The sequence below is a fragment of the Sus scrofa genome, chromosome 1, assembly GCF_054392235.1.
Source record: "Sus scrofa isolate SSC_HxYL_T2T_F1_AM1 chromosome 1, Sscrofa_HxYL_maternal_Yorkshire_Landrace_v2.0, whole genome shotgun sequence".
In the NCBI taxonomy this organism is placed as follows: Eukaryota; Metazoa; Chordata; class Mammalia; order Artiodactyla; family Suidae; genus Sus; species Sus scrofa.
The window spans coordinates 261,208,023-261,229,043 of record NC_139383.1 but is presented as its reverse complement, the minus strand read 5'-3'; the positions used below and the strand labels follow the sequence as shown (position 1 = coordinate 261,229,043).

General features: G+C 51.0%; 1 protein-coding gene across 5 annotated transcripts in view; it reads left to right on the top strand.

The window, feature by feature from the left end:
• Window positions 1-3,817: 3,817 nt before the first annotated feature.
• EPB41L4B (erythrocyte membrane protein band 4.1 like 4B) overlaps window positions 3,818-21,021 on the top strand; it is a 142,278-nt gene continuing 125,074 nt past the window's right edge. For all 5 annotated transcript variants that reach the window (XM_084992163.1, XM_021067313.2, XM_084992162.1 and 2 more), the window contains exon 1: window positions 3,818-4,262. In XM_084992163.1, the coding sequence (XP_084848289.1) occupies window positions 3,963-4,262 (300 nt within the window). In that variant the 5' untranslated portion in view covers window positions 3,818-3,962. The remainder of the gene's footprint in view (window positions 4,263-21,021) is intronic.

The window sequence follows — 21,021 nt, the reverse complement described above, 5'->3', positions numbered from 1 at the left end:
GAGCCCTTCGAATAACAGGAATAGGAAGTTTTAGGGTCTGAAAGGCAAAGATTAAGAAAGAACAATCAGTGAAATCCCTAACACTGTGAGCAGACAAAATGCAAAGTTACTCCTCAGACATGGAAATTCTAAGGATGAAATTTGGGTGGCAGGAGAGCCTCAGTTCCTTCTCTGTATGGTAGAGAAAATAGTGCTTAAATCACTATTGTGATGAGGACTGAATGAGATGGATTAGGTGACAATGCCTGGCAGAAAGGAGGTGCAGGTAAAATTAAAGCAATGAGGAGTCCCCACAGGATTCTCCATGCTATGGTATTGCCAGTAGCACGTGGGATCTGGAGTCAGGAGACGACTGTGGCCCAGGTTCCACTCCAGTCTTCTCTCCATCCCTAAAAGGACAAAGCCGTACCTACCCAACAGAGCCCTTCTGATAATGAAATGAGGTCCTGCAGTCATTCAACAAGACTTTATTGAACACTGAATACTTGCCAGACGGCAGGTTAAGTGCTGGGTGGGGACAAGGTGATGAACAAGGAGTTCCCAATGTGGCTCAGTAGATTAAGAACCCAGTATCTCTGTGAGGATGCAGGTTCAATTCCTGGCCTCACTCAGTGGGTTAAGGATCCAGTGTTGCTTCTAGCTGCAGCATAGTTCGCAGATGTGGCTTGGATCTGGCGTTCCTGTGACTGTAGTGTAGGTCTCAGCTGCAGCTCCAGTTGGACACCTAGCCTGGGAGCTTCCATATGCTGCAGGTGTGGCCATAAAAAGAAAAAAAAAAGATGATGAATAAGAAAAAAATCCTGTTCTCATGGAGTTTAGCATCTAGTGGGAGAGAAGGACAGAGGATAATTACAAACTGAATGACACCTGCTCTGAGAGGGATGGCACTATAACAGTGCCAAGAGCCTTCGAAAACTGTAGTGCACCAGACTAATTTAATGCTGCACTTGTATGAGTTTCCTGTCCACTGCTAGAATAAACCACCACATACTTAGTGGTTTAAAACAATACAAATGTATTATCCTTTTTTTTTTTTTTTTTTGTCTTTTTAGGGCCGCATCCGGGGCATATGGAGTCTCCCAGGCTAGAGGTCGAATTTGTGCTGTAGCTCCTGGCCTATGCCACGGCCACAGCAACACAGGATCCAAGCCAAGTCTGTGACCTACACCACAGCCCACAGCAATTCTGGATTCTTAACTCACTGAGCAGGGCCAGGGATCGAACCTGCATCCCCATGGATACTAGTTAGATTCATTTCTGCTGAGCCAGGACAGGAACTCCAGCACAAATGTACTGTTTTAATATTCTGGAGGTCAGACATCAGAGATGGATTTGACAGGCAGTATTAAAAACAAAAGCTGCGTTCCTCTGGAATATCTAGGGGGTAATTTGTCCCTTGCTTCTAGCCTGCATTCCTTGGCTGCTGGGTGTATCACGCTGACTTCTGCTATTGTCCCATCACCCTGTCTCTGACATTCCTGCCTCTTAAAAAGCTCTTGTGGGAGTTCCCGTCGTGGCGCAGTGGTTAACGAATCCAACTAGGAACCATGAGGTTTCGGGTTCGGTCCCTGCCCTTGCTCAGTGGGTTAAGGATCCGGTGTTGCCGTGAGCTGTGGTGTAGGTTGCAGATGCAGCTCGGATCCTGCGTTGCTGTGGCTCTGGCGTAGCTGGTGGCTACAGCTCCGATTAGACCCCTAGCCTGGGAACCTCCATATGCCGCGGGAGTGGCCCAAGAAATAGCAAAAAGACAAAAAAAAAAAAAAAAAAAAAAAAAAAAAAAAGCTCTTGTGATTTTATCAGTCCCATGCAGATAACTCCACCTCAGACTCCTTAACCATATCTGCAAAGTCCCTTTTGTCATATATGGTAACACATTCACAGATTCTGGGGATTGAGATGTGACCTCTTTGGGGGGCCATTCTTCAGTCTATAGCATAGTACTCCTGGGCTATATAGTAGAAAATGCTTGGGAACCAGTAAGCTAGACCAGCTACCTTTGAACACCAGCTTGCTGACAGTATTCTATTAAGTCAAGTCTGGAAGGAGTAGAGAGTGGGCCTCTGAAAGCTGACTGCAGATGTCCCCACAGAACACACCATCCCACCAGAGATCCCTGTAGGGCCATAAAGGAAACGCTAGGTGATAAGTGGGTATGGCAGCTGCCCTTCAGGAACTCTGAGACCTCAGGCAGGGATATTACTTCTTTAATCCCCCTAAGTCAATGGGGATCAACAGAACTATCTGGAAGGGTTGGAGTGAGGATAATGAAAACATCATTCATGAAATCACCTAAGATGCCTCCTAAATTCATCCCTCTCTCTCTTTCCCCCTTCTGCTGTTGCCACTGCCTCCCTCGAGGCCTCTCAGAAACGGTGACTGCTTGCCAATCATGTCACATGCCTCAGCCTGGCAGTGGTTAGAAGCAACAGCTTTAAATCCCAGCAAACAAGCCTCTGTTAACCATGAAACTGGAGCAAGTCTCTTAAGCTCTCTAAGCTTCCATTTCCTCCTCTGTACAATGGGGATAAAATCTTCTATGGAATCAGGCTGTCTTGAGGACTGAGTGAGATGATGAATGGGAAGGGCTTAGCCCAGTGTCAGGCTCACACATACACACACATACCCAAAGCAGTGCTACTCTTCTCTGGAGGCCTGACCTCCTTTCAGCCACACTGGACAACCCAGTTCTCCCTGAGCCTGGACTTGAACTTGTCTGAGGGGCATTGTTTGTAAACACTTGCCTGTGCCTCCCATACTCGAAATGTGTCTGTCCTATACTACCCTCCTCTCTCTGCTTCCCAGTAACTTGTTCAGCCTTTACTAGCCTCCTCAGTTATGGCTATTTCTGCAGGCCTCTACCTCAATCGATACTGGACGCGAGTTCCTTGAGGTAAAGTGGTTTCCTGCGTAGTAGGTTGGAAAAGTACTCTGTCCTTGCTCAGCCTCTATTTCCTTATTAGGAATGAGTCCATTGGATGGCAGTGGCAGAAAAGACGCTTCTGGCTCTGAGATCGTAAACTGACAACTTAAGTAGCAGAGACCTTGTTGATTACCTAGTCCACTCCTCTCCTTTTCCGGGAGGGGAAACTTGAGGGCCTGGTGGAGCCTTCGCTTCAGGCTCTTCTCTCTCTGGCTTCCTGAGCAAGGATCCCCTAAGGGCAGGCGGCCCCTTTTGCCTAACTAGGCAAGGGGAGACTCTCAGGCGTCTCCAGGGCTCGGGGCGCCGGAAACACGTGTGTGCTCACCTACGTGTACACACGTGAACACACCTACAGCAGCAGGGGGCGCTCGGGCCGGCAGGGGGCAGCACAGACCCGGTTTGCAAATACCCGGCGCAGCCCCGAGGGAGGAGGGCGTGCTGCAGTCCCGGCGGCGGCGGCGGCGGCGGCGGCTGGAGGTGCTGCCTCCCAGGTGGGAGGCGGGGGCTGCGGGCGCAGGAAAAGGCGCCTGGGGAGCGGGCGCTCGGCGGGGCCTCCTCCGGCCCGGGCGCGACGCGGCGAGTGGGAGCGAGCGCGCCAGGAGCACGCAGGCGCCCTGCTCCGGCTGGCCCTCGGCCGGCGCGCCGCGCGGGAGCAGCCCGCAGCCCGCCCCCGCGCCCCCCGCAGCCCCCCGGGCCGCCCGCGGCCGGCCGTCTGTAGCGGGCCCTCCGCAGCGAGGACAGGCCGCCAGCCCGGGAGAGCGCGTGGAGGCGGAGGCGGCGGCGGGACGGCTCCGGGGCCGCCCCGAGCGCGCCCTCCCGCCCGCGGCCACTCGCAGCCGGCGCTGGCCGGGCCGGCGCGCCCCGCAGGCAGCCGGAGCGCGGCCTCGGCCTCGGCGGGAGCGAGCCCCGGGCCGCAGCCCGCGGGAGGCGGCGCGGGCGGTCTCGGGCACTGACGGCGTCGCGGGGCGCTCCCGGGCGGCGGCGCAGCGGCGGCGGCGGCGGCGGCGCAGGGGGCGGAGGCAAGGGGACGCCCCCAGCCAGGATGCTGCGGTTCCTGCGCCGGACCTTTGGCCGCCGCTCAATGCAGCGCTACGCGCGGGGCGCGGCAGGGCGCGGGGCCGCCGGGCTGGGGGACGAGCGCGACGGGGGCCCGCGGGGGGGCCCGGCCGCCGCTGTCTCCACGCTGCCCGCCGCCCCCGGGGGCAGCGTGTTCCCAGCCAGCGGCGGGCCCCTGCTCACTGGCGGCGCGGCCGTGCACATCTCCGCCGCAGGAGCCTCCAAGGCCACCCTCTACTGCCGCGTCTTCCTGCTCGACGGGACCGAAGTGAGCGTGGACCTGCCGGTGAGTGACGGAGCCGGTCCGGGACACTGGCACCCCGCGGCCCCCGGGGCAGCTCTCCTTCCCCGATGCTTCCCTCCGGGGCACTCCCCTTGCACCTCTCCGGGATCCCCTCCCCCTTCTGCCAGCGCTTCCCTAGTCCTGGTTCCCTCTCGGGCCACCCTGTCCCGGCTTCTTCCGGGGGCCCCCATCCCTGGCCCGCACCCCTGAGTCCCAAGTCCCCGCCCCCTGGCGCGGGTGATCGGTGTTCCCCTTCCATCCCTTAGGTTCCTGCAGCAGCCTTCTTGATGCTGGGTTATTGGTTAGAAAATCTCAAAGCAATGCCTTGGGGTGGCCCACTTGCCCCCACAAAGTCGCCACCAGGCCTTGGTGTGACGACAGGGAGGAGAAGCCTCCTCGCCTACTGGCCGTCAGGTGCCCCAAGTTTGGGAAGGAGCCAGGGGACCATTTCTGCTCTCTCCTGATCCCATCTCGGCGCCCCCCGCCCCCCATTCCCATCCTAAAGGGCCCCCCTGGCCCGCTTCCTCACAGGGGGGTTGGGCCACTCGGGAGCTAAGTCTGGAATCGGCTCTCCCACATCAGGCCAACTTTGCACCGGCAGAGCCCCTGCTGGGGCGTTGGGAGTGGGCCCCGAGGTGCCCACGGCCTGGCGCGCCGGACTTTCTCCGAGGGTAGCGTGAGGGGAGCCGCGGAGGCACTCCAGGGCGGCTGCGCGGAGGCCTCAGTCCCGGGCCACCCGCCCACAGGTGGTTGCACCCCGCCCCCTCCAGCGGAGAGCTAGGCTGGCGCTGCGGTCCCCGCCAGGGCGGCCGGCTACCTACGTGTCTTTCTAGCCGAAGGGGCCAGATTGATCAAATCAAACCCGCACATTAATGGGGCGCCTACTGTGCACCCGGCGCTGCGGCAGACGGTGCCTTTGGGAATCTTTGGGTGTGACTGAGAACACAGGAACGATTGAGCTTTAAGATGAATGTTACCGATCATCCCGAGGGTTTCAAGGGAAAAAAGAAATAACCTACCGGCACTTCCAAAGACAGCATTTAGTGGGGGAAATTGGGCTTCAGGAGAGAACTGGAAACCTGTAAGGGTTCTGAATGGGGAAGTCAGAGCCTGCCGGGCCTGGGGTTTGATGTTTCCTTGTGTAGGTTTAATTTTGAGACTGTTTCAATTTACGGCAATTTTATTTTTGCGGTTCCTGGTGCTCTCCATGGAATATCATCTTGTTAGGATAATACCCTTTGGGGGCCTTTTTAATTCATGGAAAAGGGGCCCACATTCCAGTCTTAGAGCAGCTGTCTTTAAAATAGTATTCAAACGTTACAGCTTCCCCCAGACCGGGTTCCCCAGCTTTTTTATTCAGCTGGGAAAGGAGGCCTGAAGAGCCTGGGGCAGTGGAGAGGTGAGCCGGCTGCTTCTGGAGCGGATCGCTGGCGTATGGAGAGGATGGCGTATTCTGCATCTTCCGATCTGGGAGAGGAATGCTCTCCCTGGGAACTTTGACAGTGCTCATTGCTGATGGCTTTCTTGTCTATTCCCTGGGGGTGATTCGTTTATAGAATGTATTGCTTCTGTCAGGTGTGTGCGACAGGCTTAAGTGGTGTTTCTGGGATGAAAAATGCAAACCCAGTGAGATGCATGTGTGGTGAACAGACCTAAACAGGTGCCCCAGTGAATAGGATGGGGATGGGAATGCTGGCATGGGGGAGGAGGTCTTGCATCCTGAAAGCTTTCTTTACTTTATAAAAGGCTCCTTGACAAAAGAATCCACCAGGTTTTCTTATAATAGCAGGTTTCTTGATGCTTTCAGATACGATTTCGTGAACTCTCAATGTTATTTATACAGACACGCATATGTATAGCCACTCTGTCCAAAGGCAGGCAGATCCAGAGCAAATGCTGGCTTTTGTCATGTGAGCCCTCAGGGAGGAAAGATGGAGAAGAATCACCAGTGAGCATGGCTCATCGATTTAAGATTTATTAGGTATTAGAACTGCATCACACGGTCTCCTATGCTCACACGTCTTCCCAGATCAGAGTTTTAGTTCCTGTAATTAATTCTCAGAGTTACAGGGTGAGCTCCGGGTGGCCAGTTCCTGGGGAACCTGTAGCACGTGGGCTCCTTCTGCAGCCCCACCGCACCGGGCTCATTTTTTATGCTGTCCTTTTTGGCATTTTGCCACACTGGTCATTTTTCTCCTCTCCTGCGCTCCTGGATTTGTACGGCTTCCTGGGCCCTGGGGTGGCTTTGCTGCCTGTGGCACAGAATTTTGCCTTTGACCGCCATCCCCCTAAAGCTGGATTTTCTGTCTCCGGTCATTTGCGCAGGCACTCCCTGTCCTCGCCAGGCTAACTTTGGCTCCTTTGTAACTAAAACCCTCTGGCGGTGGTAGCTTCAAGAATTCCCTGCTTAGCACGGTAGAAGTGGTTTTATTAGCCCTGGTCAGGATGCCTGTGTTCCAAAATCGCCTCAAACACAAGCCCCTCCGCGTGACCGTGCCAGGGGCAGCTCGGAGTTCGGTACAGTCGCCGTTTATCGGGTGTCTCCATTGTGCCAAGTGCTGGGCTGTGGGCCTCGAGGTGAGCGAGCCGTGGCCTTGGAGCTTTTGGGAAACTCAGGCAGCAGCACCATCTTTTTATTGTAGGTGATACCGAGTGATATGACAGGCTCTCCCAGACAGAGGACTGGGACTGGATGAATTGGGAGGACTTCCCGGAGACTCTGATGCTCCAGGCTATAGGATCTCAAATCCAGTGTTCCTTGTGCCTTTTTAGAATACCTGTTGCGTCAGGTCCACTTCTTAACCAAGCCTCGGCCCAGCTGTTCTGTGTAATGAAGAAGCAACTGGAACCCCTTCCCCAGGGGGTGGGCCCCATTCCCTAGCATGGTTGCATGTTCTTAACCTTTGCTGTGGGTAGTCAGGATCTTTTAAAAACTCCGACCGTGGGAGTTTCCGTTGTGGCACAGTGGTTAATGAGTCTGACTAGGAACCATGAGGTTGCGGGTTCGATCCCTGGCCTCACTCAGTGGGTTAAGGATCCGGCATTGCCGTGAGCTGTGGTGTAGGTCGCAGACGTATCTTGGACCCCGTATTGCTGTGGCTCTGGCGTAGGCCGGTGGCTACAGCTCCGATTCGACCCCTAGCCTGGGAACCTCCATATGCCGAGGGAGCAGCTCAAGAAAAAGGCAAAAAGACAAAAAAAAAAAAAAAAAACCTCCAAACCGTGACGTGCAGTCTAGAGCGGGCTTGTTGTACAAACCCAGCTTCCATGGCAGGCCTTGGCCCTCCCCTGTAAACCAGAGCGCCACCCCAAGCCACTCCTCTTAGAAACCCTGGCCCTGCCTTGGAAGGCGCCTCCCTCTCCATAGCCCTGCCCTGCCCTGCCGGGCCCTCAGGTGTGGTCTGGTCAGAGCAGGGCAGGACTCCCTTGGCCTGCCCGAGACATTTCCCTCCTATTAATGCAGCTGAAGATCCCATTAGTGTGCTTGGCAGCGGCACCCACTGTTGACTCATATTAGCTCTCTGTTGACTAAATCCCTGGCATCGCTTTTGCTCGTGCGGCTGTTGCTCAGCCCCGTCTCCCCCCCTCCCCTGTGTGCACAGTCTTCCAGCAGCTCTGTGTGCAAAGCTGTGAGGGTGTGTGGCTGGCTGGTTGGCACTCCCGCCATGCCTGGGAGGGCATGGCTCGTTGGCCAGTATTGCATTTGGCACAGTTGCTTTCACTGTCTCTGGAGCTCACCGTGGACTTGTGTGGTATACATGGCAGGCATGGAGACTTTCGATTATGTTTGAGTCTTGCAGGCTGCCTTTGCAGCCCTGAGCTACTTGAACCTCAGTTTTTCTGGTCTTTAGAATGGGGATGTTGGGAGGATTACATGACTAGAAGGATAGGAAAAGCCTCAGGAAAACAGCAGGGTGCTGAAGGGTTGCTCGTAGGCTGTAATCTTACTCCCATCTCTGTGCTTCCTCTTTGGCTTATGAAAAGAGTTTGGGAAATTTTCTAGAAATGAACATTGAAGAGGTGAGGGAGCTGTAACAGGAAGGCTAAGCATTGCTTGGTTCTCCCTTAGTGGAAATGGATGTTGGTTGTAGTATGAAAGATTGTTTTTTTTTTTTTTTTTGCTTTTTAGGGCCACACCCATGACACATGGAGGTTCCCAGGCTAGGGGTCAAATCAGAGCTGTAGCTACCACCCTATGCCACTGCCACAGCAACACCAGATCCAAGCCTCTTCTGCAACCTACCCCACAGCTCATGGCAACACTGGATCCTTAACTCACTGAGCGAGGCCAGGGATCGAACCTGCGTCCTCATAGATACCAATCAGATTCGTTTCCGCTGAGCCACGACAGGAACTCCAGAGATGCTTTTTAAAAGTTTTACTTGGGATGAGAAAAAAATACTCCACTCCTTCACTCTCCCACTCCCCATAAATGAAAAAATACAGGTTCCTGGAATTTGACGACTGGAACCTATGATTTAACAGAACACACATGGCACAACATAAAGATCATATGCCTTATCTTGGAGTCAGAAAGGCCCCTTGACAGTATGTATCCACCTGTTGTATACATGGGAAATGGGGGCCTGCGGATAGAAAGCGAATCCCTTAGTCACTCTGAGGAGTTGGCCTGGGCTGCTTTGGTCCAGCCTTTGGAGATGAGCGCAGGGTCCGCAGCAGGGTGGCCCCCAGTCCTCGCACAGGCTCATGGAAAGGGGCGGGATGTGTTGGTAGCAGTTGGAAGTAGGATGCATTTGCCCAAACTGTAGGAAACACCAGCAAAACGGTTCCCTCACTTCCATGTACATGGAGTTCACCTGGGATTTTCCTTTCTCTGGTTAAGCTTCCCAGAGCCCACCCCCAGAATTTCTGAGCCAGTAGTTCAGGAAGCTGGACTTTGAACAGGTACCTCAGGTGATTCTGAGATAGTGGTCCCTTCACACTCTTTGAAAAACACTGGCCCTGGAACTGTGAAAACAGAGGGCAGCCACACTATGCATTAAAAAACAGCTCTAGGCAGTAGGGGGAGGGCAGGGGGATGGATGCTAGCTGTCTCTGAGATGGGAGTTGACACCATCACACCTGAGCTTGAGGAAGCCCATTTTCTTATTATTTTTTTTTTTTGTCTTTTTTTCTTGTCTTTTCTAGGGCCTCACCCGCGCTATATGGAGGTTCCCAGGCTAGGGGTCAAATCGGAGCTGTAGCCGCCAGCCTACACCAGAGCCACAGCAATGCAGTATCCGAGCCGCGTCTGCAACCTACACCACAGCCACTGGATCCTTAAGCCACTGAGTGAGGCCAGGGATCGAACCTGCAACCTCATGGTTCCTAGTCGGATTCGTTAACCCCGAGCCACGAGGGGAACTCCTTTCTTTTCTTTTTTTCAGGGCTGCATCCACAGTATATGGAGGTTCCCAGGCTAGGGGTCCAATCAGAACTATAGCTGCCAACCCACACCACAGCCACAGCAATATGAGATCCGAGCCACATCTGTGACCTATGCCACTGCTCATGGCAATGCCAGATCGCTGATCCACCAAGCAAGGCCAGGGATGGAACCCGCATCCTCATGGATACTAGTCAGATTCGTTTCCGCTGCTCCATGATGGGAACTCCAGGGAGCCCATTTTCATTATTCCCGCCTGGCTCCTGGGCTGGAAGAGGAATTGAGACCAGTTAAGCTGTTGCAGTAACCCCACGGAGGGGTGACCTGGCTGTCAGGGAGAAGGGGAGGAGTGTCAGCTCTGTCCCTGTGCAGGGCTGATGGAGTGAGTAGTGGGGTCTAGCTTGGAGGCGAGGGCTGTCTTTACCCTCAGCTGTGGGAAGAAATGGGAAGCCGTGTAAGACCCCAGGAAATAGAAGGCAGCTCCTCGCTTCACCCTTGTAAGACCCCAGGAAATAGAAGGCAGCTCCTCGCTTCACCCTTTCTCAGAGCTCTGGCTGCCATGGACACCCTGCCTTATCCCAGGCCTCTGGATGGCTTGCTTTTTCTTGCTCCTGAGGGGAGGTGTTGGCTCAAGGTGGCCCTGGGGGCGCTTACCCTGCTCTCAGCCCCTCCCAGACTGTGAATGCCACCATGGGAAAACGTGGATACCTGTGTGGGTCATTGGTTTTAAAACACAATACCTTTATTTTAAAGAAGGGCTGCTGGGGAAGTGGGGGGGGGGGGGTAGGGGTAGGCCAGAGAGGTGGATGGTGAACCTTCTTGCCAAGTGGGATGAAGGTGCCATCTCTAACCCTGGTTCCCCACTTGCTGGATTGTCGGTGTTAATATGCAGGGCGGGGGTGCCTGCCCACTTCTCCAATGCCAGTAACTTGACCCTGCGCTGGTCTAGGACTGAGCAAATATTAACTTGCTAAGCACTTTCACGTGCATAATCTCATTGAATTCTGTCCCCAGTACGCTCTGGTGGATGAAGGCACAGGTCTGTTTAATTCTGAAATAGCAAAAGGCGGGGTAGTGGGGGGCGGGGGGAGTGCAGGGAGGGCGAGCTTTCCTTTAAATTCTCCCATAGGGACTCAGGAAAAAAATCCACTCCATCACCACAGAAAATCCTCCGCCCACAATTTGTCCTCAAAACACGTGTCGCATCCTTCTCCACTGCCTAACTCCTGTCCCCAGCCTCCTCCATGCTGCCTGGCGTGTTTTCTTCTGCAGGAACCCAGTCCTTTGCACTTGCGTTTCCTCCTCCGGCCATGGCAACTGCCTGCGGGCAGGGTCAGGTGCTGATTCATCTTGGTGGGTTTTTTTTTTTTTCAAGTTGGCATGTGCTTTCCTCCCCCACTTTCATTTCGCAGGAGAACATGTTGGCAACAGAAAGATTAGAAAATACAGAGAAGCAAGGGAAGTTAAAAACATCTAAAATCTCATCAGAGATAACCACTGTTAAAACCGTGGTGTGTGTGTCCATCTGTACTTTTCTCTTTGTTTGTAGATATGAATATGCATTTAAAGTGATACATTTATAGGGGTTGATGAAAGTAAAGTCTCTTTTCTTTCTCCACCTCTTCAGCGCAGTTGAATAGGGACCTAGACCCCAAGTTTGTGTGTCTTTAGGGTGGGACTTGTCCCCTACCTCTTTACAGACTCTGGGACCCTTAGCTGGGATAGACCCCTGTGACCGTCTGAGCCGTGTGCCACCTGCTGCCTGGGTAAGAAGTAGGCTCCCCATCCTTGGAGCCCCTCCCAGGCAGTCGCCTCCACTTTCTGGTAGGTTAAAGGTCTTGTTGATGTGGCCACAGACTCCTCTTTCATCTGAGGGCTTCAAGGCTCTGCTCCCAGGCCAGGAGGATCTGGCAGAGGTGGGCAGGACCTTGCAACATCCCAGGGGTACCTTAGTCCCCCTGATCCCCTTCTGCAGCCTCTCTGGCTTCTCTCTACAGCTAGATGAGCCTCATTAGTCCCACTAGGTTCTAATTTCTGGTTTATTTCTGTTTTCCACAATGTTTTTGTTTGCCCCTGGTGAGTCTTCTTCAGTCCGCGACGTTTTATTGAGCACTTACTCTGCGTGAAGCATTGGGAGGGGGCCAGAAGGGGTGAGGGTTCCCGTCTGGCAGGGGAGGTCAATGTAGAAAGGTAACCTGTAACCCTGAGTGAGGTGGTGCAGGGCTGAGCAGTTGAACTATAGAGTGGACTTGGAGAAGGCTGGATGCCCACAGTGACATCGAGTTGTCCCAAGGCTTGCTTAGGAGCTCAGCTGTTAGCTTTGGTCAGAAGAAACCGGGGCAGAGGAAACAGCAGGTGCAAATGCTTGGAGGGTGGGAGCTAGAAAACCCCACTTGGGGTTCCTTGGGGGTGGGGGTGGCGTGGATTATGAGCTCCCCTGTGTCCCTGTATCTTGTAGGAGTGAGTGAGGAATCCTTGAAGCACAGAGGAAGGTCTCAGGCAACTAAGAGCCAGGGGTTACTGTGTGCTGGTCCCATGTAAAGTGCTTAAGTGACTGTTTTGTTGAATCCTCACAGAACCTCTGCTGGTGGTTACTATTGTTATCCCTGGTTTGTAAGGGGGAGCATCAGGGCTAGGCAGATGGGTTAAGAAGCTTGCCTGTGGTGGAGTTCCCGTCGTGGCGCAGTGGTTAACGAATCCGACTAGGAACCATGAGGTTGCAGGTTCGATCCCTGGCCTCGATCAGCGGGTTAAGGATCTGGCGTTGCCGTGAGCTGTGGTGTAGGTTGCACATGTGCCTCGGATCCTGCGTGGCTGTGGCTGTAGCATAGGCTGGCGGCTATAGCTCCCATTAGAGCCCTAGCCTGGGAACCTCCATATGCTTCGGGTGTGGCCCTGAAAAGAGAAGATAAATGAATAAATAAAAAGAAACTTGTCTGTGTCACAAAGCAAAGGCAGACGTCTGGTTTTGAGCTCAGACACTCTGCCGGGAGGAGGTTTGTGTCTGAGAAGGTCCTCTGCCCTCAGAAATGGGCATGGGGGCAGGGGCGGTTCTGAGCCAGCCCCAGAAGCCGGAGGTGCGTGGGAGACCTGAACCTCAGAAGCGTGTCCTTTCCAGGCCACTTAGGATTTCCCGAGATGGAATTTACACCTGTAGTCATACTGGGTGAGTGAGTATGGTTTTGCCCAGAGTGCATTCTGGTTTGAGGCCCATAATTCTTCAACACTTTGAGGTTGGAAGCGGGCTATATTTTTAAGAAGTGTTTGTTAATAGAACAACACTAAAATTATCGCAAAGAAAAGCATTTTACATATTTCCATCCTGCTGCATAGCAACTGGTTGGTTTCACTGCTGCCTTCAATCTCTGTGCTTTTGTATACATGTTTATAAGCATGGTGTGTATCATTTTTATCCTTTCTTTAAAAACTTTTTTTTTTCTCTCATTCAAGCCTTCCGGACATACTTCTCACCCAGCTTAGTGCCCTTTTAGGCTTATTCTGGATTGCTTAAATTCGCCCCTCATTCTGCGTGTGTGTGTGTGTGTGTGTGTGTGTGGTATAATGTATTACCTGTCTCTACCTGTCTCGTGGGGTTGGAGGTTGATAGCTAAAGCACTTATCTTTTAGGCAACCCTAACCCCCAGGCTTGAAGAATCTGTGTTATTTCTCTTAATTGCTGCCATCTGAGAAGGTGTTGTCATCGCCTTTACACATGGTCTCAGGGAGCAGTTGGTCCTGGGTCATCCAGCTGGTAAGTGTGGCGGAGCCAGGATTGAACCTAGGTTTCCTGACTCATCTGCCAGTGCTCTTCCCCCAGCACCTGTGGTGCACACCTGGCCTTGCTGTTGGAAACGTGTGCTCCCTGGAACTCTCAGGCAAGGTGAGAGTCCCCTGCAATTTGACAGGTCCAAATTTCATGCCATGAACTACCCTGTCTTCCCTGAGCTTCTTTGCTTTTCAGCATCGCTGGCACTTGGGTTCTGTCTACCATTTCTCAGCATTTTCTGCAGGTTCTTTTCCTCCCAAGTCCTAGTGGGCGGAGTGCCCAGCGTTTCCTTCTTGAGGTTGAGAACTGGAGACTGATGTCCCCAGGGCCCTTTGCCACCCGTGGGATCATCATTCTTTGTTTCCCAGCACAGAGCCCGGTCCCAGGGGTGGAATTGCCCAGGGAGCCGGCCCAGCTGGAAGGATGCAGTTGCCTGGCTCCCAGGGGGCCTGCAGCATCTGCCCTCCGCTCTGATGTCTCCTCCATGCCTGTTTCGTGACTCAGTGTCATCTGTGTCGTATCTGGAGTTTGCTTGCGGGGGTGGGGGGGGGTGTTGAGGTGGGCCTCATGGTGCCCCCCTTTACCCTGACAGCTCCCTGGCTTAGTTGCACTTCCTTGAATTACTGCTTTTCTTGTCACTGTGATAAAATGTAAGTAACATAAATGTTTCCCTTTTAACAGTTGTTAAGTGTACAGTTCAGGGGCATTAAGTGCATTCACATTGCTGTGCAGCCATCACCACTCTCCATCTTCCGAACTTTTTCATCATCCCAAACTAAAACTGTGCCCATTAACCATGAACTCCCCATGCCTCCTTCCCCGTAGCCCCTGGTAACCTCTGGTCTGCGTTCTGTCTCTGTGAATTTGACCACTCCAGGTACCTCCGCTAAGTGGAATCATACAGTATTTGTCCTTTTGTGTCCGGCTTTTTCCACTTTGTGCAATGTCTTCCAAGGTCCATCCATGTGCAGTGTGGATCAGAATTTGCTTCCTTTTGAAGGCTGAATAATATTCCAGCGCATGGGTATGCTACATTTTGTTGGTCCATTCATCCGAGTTATGGATTTTTCTGCACATCCAGGCCTTCCTAACTTAGCCCTGCTCGTTCGTCAGTGGCACTGACCTCAGAGCCTGCCCACTGTGCTGGGATCGTAACCACACCACCACAGAGACAGCACAGGATCTTTAACCTGCTGTACCACAGTGGGAACTCCTTCACTTACATTTTTTGTCTGAGTTGCTCGAGTTGGCAAGTCCGCTGTCCAGTCCATTCTTTAAATCTTTTAATGATGAAATATAAATACAGAAGAGTGTCTGTAACCTGACTACTTTTAAAGAAAAATAATACTGGGAACATCTGTGTACCCACCACTCAGTTAAGAACAAGGAGCATCATCAATGCTGTTAATCTCTCCCCCACCCCCGCCCCTCCCCCTCTCCTGAAGTTTATCCCTCATCCCTTTTTTGATGGGTTTGCCTTGTGTGTGTTTCCCTAAATGATATATTGTTAGCCTTGCATGTTTGTGAGCCTGATAGTAAATGGATTTTTCACTCAATACTGTGTCTGGGGTTCATCCATATTGATGAGGTGACTGTAGTTCTTGCTGCTCTGCATGAATATACTGGAATATATTTATCCTTTGTCCGTGGACATTTGGGATGTTTTCAGTTTGGAGCTGTTAGAAAAAAAATACCGCTTTGAACTTTCTGGAATTGGTCTCCTGGTGCACATATGCAAGCAGGCATTTCTCCCGGGTACGTATCAGTGGCTGGGAGGGTGGCGGGCAGGGCCTTTTAAGATCATGGGAAATTGTTTTCCAGACTCTCAGCAGCAAATAAAAGCATCTGTGAATCCATTCTTCAGCCCTTGGCTTCAGGCAGTTTTTGTGTTTTATTTTACCAGTCTCACGAGAGTGAGTTGTGGTCTCCACTTTTCCCCAGTTGTCAATGGGGTTGAATATCTTTGCCTGTGTTTATGAGCCATCAACATATTTCCTCCTGGAGTGCTTTGTTCTATGATTTTTTTTTTTTTTTTTTGCCTGTTTTTAGTTGCGTTGTATTTTCCTCATTGTGTTCAGCCCATTGGCTGTTGGCCTTTATGAGGTTGCCTCCCATACCCACTTCCTCTTCTGAGGGACCTCAGTGGAACAAGAGAGAACTTGTGTCTGAAAGTCCTCTTCCCAGGCCTTGCTCACTAAGTAGGAATTAACATTTTGTCTTCTGTTCTGCTGTGAATGAGTTGAAGTCTGGTGGCTTTTGGTGAGCAGTTGCAGGATCTATGGTATTCGTTCAATTCTGCCCACTTTCCCCCCAGTTTTTATTATTGAAACTTTAAATGCAGTCAAGCAGAGAGAACCCCAAATATGCATATGATGAACATAGTAAATCCAAGCACCCATTGTTGAGCTTCATCACTTATTAATACGCCCCCCTTTTCATCTGTTTCCTCACCTCTGTTCCTTCCCAGTTCTTTTAAAACAAATTCCAAAACAAAACCCCAGTTATCAAAAAGTGAAGCACAGTGTTTTAAAAAATACTCACAGTATTATTAAAGCGCCTAAAAAATAATTAGCAGTTGTTTTTTTAGCCTCGAGTATGTATCATCAGTGTTTCAATTTTCTTATTTGGTTGTCACAGCAAGGTCCTTTTATTATATTTGGTTGATAGTCTATCTGAAGCTCTTTAAAATTTCTTTTAAATGTTATTTTCCTTGCTTTATCGAGGCAAAGCGCAATTGAGAAAGATGGTGCCGTATATATTTGAGGTATAAAGCATAGTGACTTGACACACGTAAGTATTGTGAAATGGTTATTCCCCGGGGAGCTAATTAACATATCCGTCACCTCACCAGTCACCGCGTCTTGGTGTGTGTAGCTTAGCAGATTTCAAGTATACTGTACCCCATTCTTGACTGTAGGCATCATGCTCCACAGACGCCCAGAAACTTACCTGAAAGTTTGTGTCCTTTGACCAACATCATCTTTTTTTCCCCTGCTCCACCATTTGCCTAAAGCTCTTAGTCTAGAGTTTTCCCTTCCTCCCTCTCTTTTTCCCCATTTATTTGTTGAAGAAGCTGAGTCATCTGTCCTGTGTAGGTTCCCACTCTGGATTTCCTCGGTGGCCTCCTCAATATTTGGTTACCCTGAAGTACAGTTGGCACAGGCATTATTTAAAGCACAGAATGAACAGTAAGACAGGTTCCTTGCCCTTGAGAAGCTTGAATGGAGACAAATCATCATACCTGGTGTAAAAGGGGCCTGGGAGGTGTTTTTTTTTTTTTTTTTTTTGCTTTAAAAGTATAGTTGACTTACAGATGTTCTGTCAGTTTCCCCTTTACAGCAGAGTGACCCAGGACCTCATTGCTTATCCATTCTAAATGTAATAGTTTGCTTCTGCTCACCCCAAACTCCCAGTCCATCCCACTCCCTCCCCTTCCCCCTTGGCAACTTCAAGTTTGTTTGCCATGTCTATGAGTCTATTTCTGTTCTGTAGATAGGTTCATCTGTGCCATATTTTAGATTCCACATATAAGTGATATGGTATTTGTCTTTCTCTTTATGACTTATTTCACTTAGTATGAGAATCTCTGGTTATTGCCAGTGGCCTTTCATTCTTTTTTATGGCTGAGTAGTATTTCATTATGTGTATGTACCACATCTTCTTAATCCATTCATCTGTCGATGGACATTTAGGTGGTTTCCCTATCTTGGCTATTGTGAATAGTGCCACTGTGAACATATGTGTGCATGTATCTTTTTGAATTGTAGCTTTGTCCGGATATAAGCCTAGGAGTGGGATTGCTGGATCATATGGTAGTTCTATTTTTAGTTTTCTGTGGAACCTCCTTGCTGTTCCAGTTTACATTCCCACCTACAGGGCAGGAGGGTTCCCTCTTCTCCACACCCTCTCCAGCCTATGTTATTGTAGGCATATTAACGATGGCCATTCTGACCAGTGTGAGGTGCACCACATTGTAGTTTTTTAAATAAGCATAAAGGAAGGTCTTAGGTAGGAGGACTGAGAGGGGGAGATGGACGAGCAGAACATATCAGAGAAGGCTTTGGGTTCTGAGGGCAAGTAGGGAACGGCTTTCCTCGTGGCAGGTGCAAAAGCACCGAGAGGCTTGAAATAATGCTTCCAACATTTCTGCTCCTTGTTCAGCCCCTGCCAGTGAGCCCAGTCATCCTCCTATCTCATTGGATGTTGTCACTTCTTTGTTGTCTGTTGTTTTTTTTGGCTGCACCCGCAGCATGTGGAGGTTCCCAGGCCAAGGATGGAACCTGGGCCACAGTGGCGACCCAAGCCACTGCAGCGACAATGCTGGATCTTTAACCCACTGAGCCACAGGCAACTCCGGATGCTGCCCCTTTGGAAAGGTTCAGATTCCTCATCTTTGGAAAGTTTTCAGTAGATTTGATTAAAGGAGTGTCTTTTCCTTCAGTTTGTCAGCTCTGTGACTTCAGTTTTGAATGTCTCTCTTGACCGTGAGATTCTTTTGTTCTCTTGCTCACTCTTGTGTGGGTTCCTTTGCTTTCTTTGGGAGGCCTCCAGGGAGCTCTTTCCACCCATCTCCTGGCTGGAGGTGCCAGCAGACATTTTAGGGAGTAAAGTCAGGGGACGCTGCAGAGAGAAGGGACACAGGGAGACAGTAGAGCAGCGGGAACTACTCAAGGAGCCCCTAAAGCAGCACTTGAACGCCACACAGTCCAAAGCCTTGTCCTGGGATGGCAGGTCTTTCCTGTCTGCCTTGGAGCAGCCAGCTGCTGCTCACCTTGGCCAATGAGCAGTAATTAGCATGTAATAAGTGCAGTTTCCTCTATGCAGCCCTCCCGGCTCCTGCTCTCAGTGGCCAGTGACAGCAGCAGGCCTCTATGCCTCTCTGAGGCCCCCCTTCCTCCTTCAGAAAGTGAGCCCTGGCTCTCCCCGGTCCAGAAGAAGCATTGCTGGCCCCGGTGCTTGCGTGAGATTGGCCATGGGCCTCACCCAGGAAAGCCCGATAAACCGCAAAAGCTCCCAAGGATTAGTTATTAACCTGTAGTGCACGCTGGCCACCCATTCCGCAGCATTTCTCTGGCTGCAGTCCTTTTATTGCTCCTGTTTGCTGGGGCCTGAGACTCGAGGCCCAAGCCACCCGCCCCGTGAGTTGCAATCTGTATTGGGTGGCATCCGTGCCAAATGGGTGGCAGCGAGAGTGGCCGGTCAGAGTCCAGGGAGGGGCCCAGGCTGGCTTGGAACTGGCCCCAGGTGCCAGCCACAGGCTGGCAGTGGCAGGTCCCAGGCGTATTTGAGGGAGAAAGCTGAGAAGAGGGGGTCTGGATGTGGGATGTTTTCATGGGAGAGCAGGGAAGCCAAGGTCGGAAGTGTTTGTTCAGGACACTCCAGTATCTACCTAGGATTTATCTTGCTTTGAAGTCCGGAAGCATTTAGCTTTGTTCTCAAAGCTGTGGTGGATAGTTCCTCTTCATTAAAGAGGTTCCCGAAGAAAAATGCAAAAATTACGTGCCATCTCCTGAAAGCAAAAGAAGAATTGCATGTACTTGGATGACTGTAACATGTCATTTATCTTATTAACTCACTTCAGGGGATGAGCGCTTCCACATAGATGAATTTTCCCGAGAGCTCCGTACAGTTCAGTCTGTTTACTGACAAGACCTGTTTTATTCCAGCTATGTCATTGATTCGTTACAACCAGCAAAACATGAGATCAAAATACAAAAACATAAAGATCTTCTCGGGTGTATGAGGCCCCGTGCGAGGAATTTGAAATGATTAAAAATGTGGGCCCTGCTTCTGAGGAGCTCGTCTTGGGGTCGGCTGTGGAATTGATCTTCAATTGCACTGCACATCTTCTGGTCCCTAACCTTGCCTTGGTAGCCCAGGGACAGAGTGCTACTGATGTCAAGGTTAAAGAACTGCCCACCTTACTCATAATCCCAGGCATCTACATTGTCTGGCTCCCCTAGGTGGGCTGGGTGTGTGTTCCAGCCATTGCTACATCATTGCTTTACTTCCTGGCTGTACCCGTCGCACCCCCAACCTCTACCACTAGGATCGCAGGGCATGGGGGCGGGCTGGTCATCAGAACGTGATGCCATGTGCAGCCCACTTTGAGAGCCAGTGTCCTGCAGGGGCATGTCCTTTATGTTTGCATTGTGGTTTAAGCCGAGATGGAGTTTTCACCTCTTGCGGCTTTATGAAATCCTTGTAGCACCTCTTTGAGAGAATTGTCGACATTCTAAGTTTATGGCAGTAAGGTTTTTGCCCAGCATCCCCCAGCTCGTAAGTGATAGGACTTAGACCTAAAACCCTTTTCCGGCTCTAAGTTCACTTCTTCCTGGTGGTTCTTGGGCAGCCACACCTCCCACTCCTCACACTTCATTTCTCGCCTGTATAGCTTTGCGTGTATTCCCTTTCTTCGTGGCTGATTCTTCATAAGGGTCTAGTTGTCTCTCAGGACCCATCTCAGATGCAACCATGTTTGTGAAGCTTGTCCCAAACCTGCACCCCACCCCTCCTGCTTCTCTTCTGTAATATTCCCTCTCCTGCTCGGGAGCTGGCAGGGCTTTTGCCGTGTGTGAGACCTAGTACATGTCATGTGATGACATAGTGGTTATTTATGTAGTAATTTGAGTCCTACACAACAGTAATTGACTTTTTGTCTTGCAAAAATTTTCCTTTTCATTGCAGTGAAATACGAATAACAAAAAAGTTTAGCCTTTTGATACTTTCCCTGTTAGGCAGTCATCATCACTGTCTGGCTCCAGAGCATTTTCGTGACCCCAGACCCGTGGAGCAGTCATCCTTCATTCTCCCCTCTTCCCAGCCCTCTGGCAACCACTGTTTCCTCTCTCTGTGGATCTGCCAAGTCTAGATATTTCATGTAAATGGAATCATACAGAACGTGTAGCCATTTGTGTCTGGCTTTCACATAGCAGAGTTTTCAAAGTATATTCACCATTTACCTTATGATTTAAGTACTTGGTATAACTCATTGACTCCTCACAACCCCATGAGTTGGATCGTGCCTAGTAACATCCTCACTATACAGATAAGGTGATGGAGGCACAGAGAGATTAAGCAATGTGCTAGAGCACACATAGCACATTAAGTGCTCTTGGCCCCTCCACATCCTGCTGGTGTCTGTCTGCTGTTGACCTTGATCTTTAGAGACTGTGGCACTATAAGCTCAACCTATGAAGTTGCGTTTGAGGGACAAAAAACAAAACTTCAAGACAGAAAGAATGCGCAGCAGCAGGACAACATATGATGCAGCTCCAGGAGCAGAAAGGGACTGCAGAAGAGAACTAGGGGGTGGATTCTGCAGTTAAATCCTTGGCTTAATTGGAGTGGCCAGTTTTGTTAGCGCGCCTGCAGGTGTCAGAGCTCCAGTGGAGGATGGTTGTCTAAGTAGGGGAAGCCAGCTGATATTCCAGGATCACAGAAATGTTGAGGAATGAGTCTCAAGAACTGGAAGGAAGAGGGGATCCCAGTTAAAAGATTTCTTAGAAAAGTGGTGCTTACTATGTGCCAGGCTTAGTTCTGAGCACTTCATGTATACATGTGGTAATTCTCTCAAAAACTTTACAGGGTAACCACTGCGCTGCTGTATG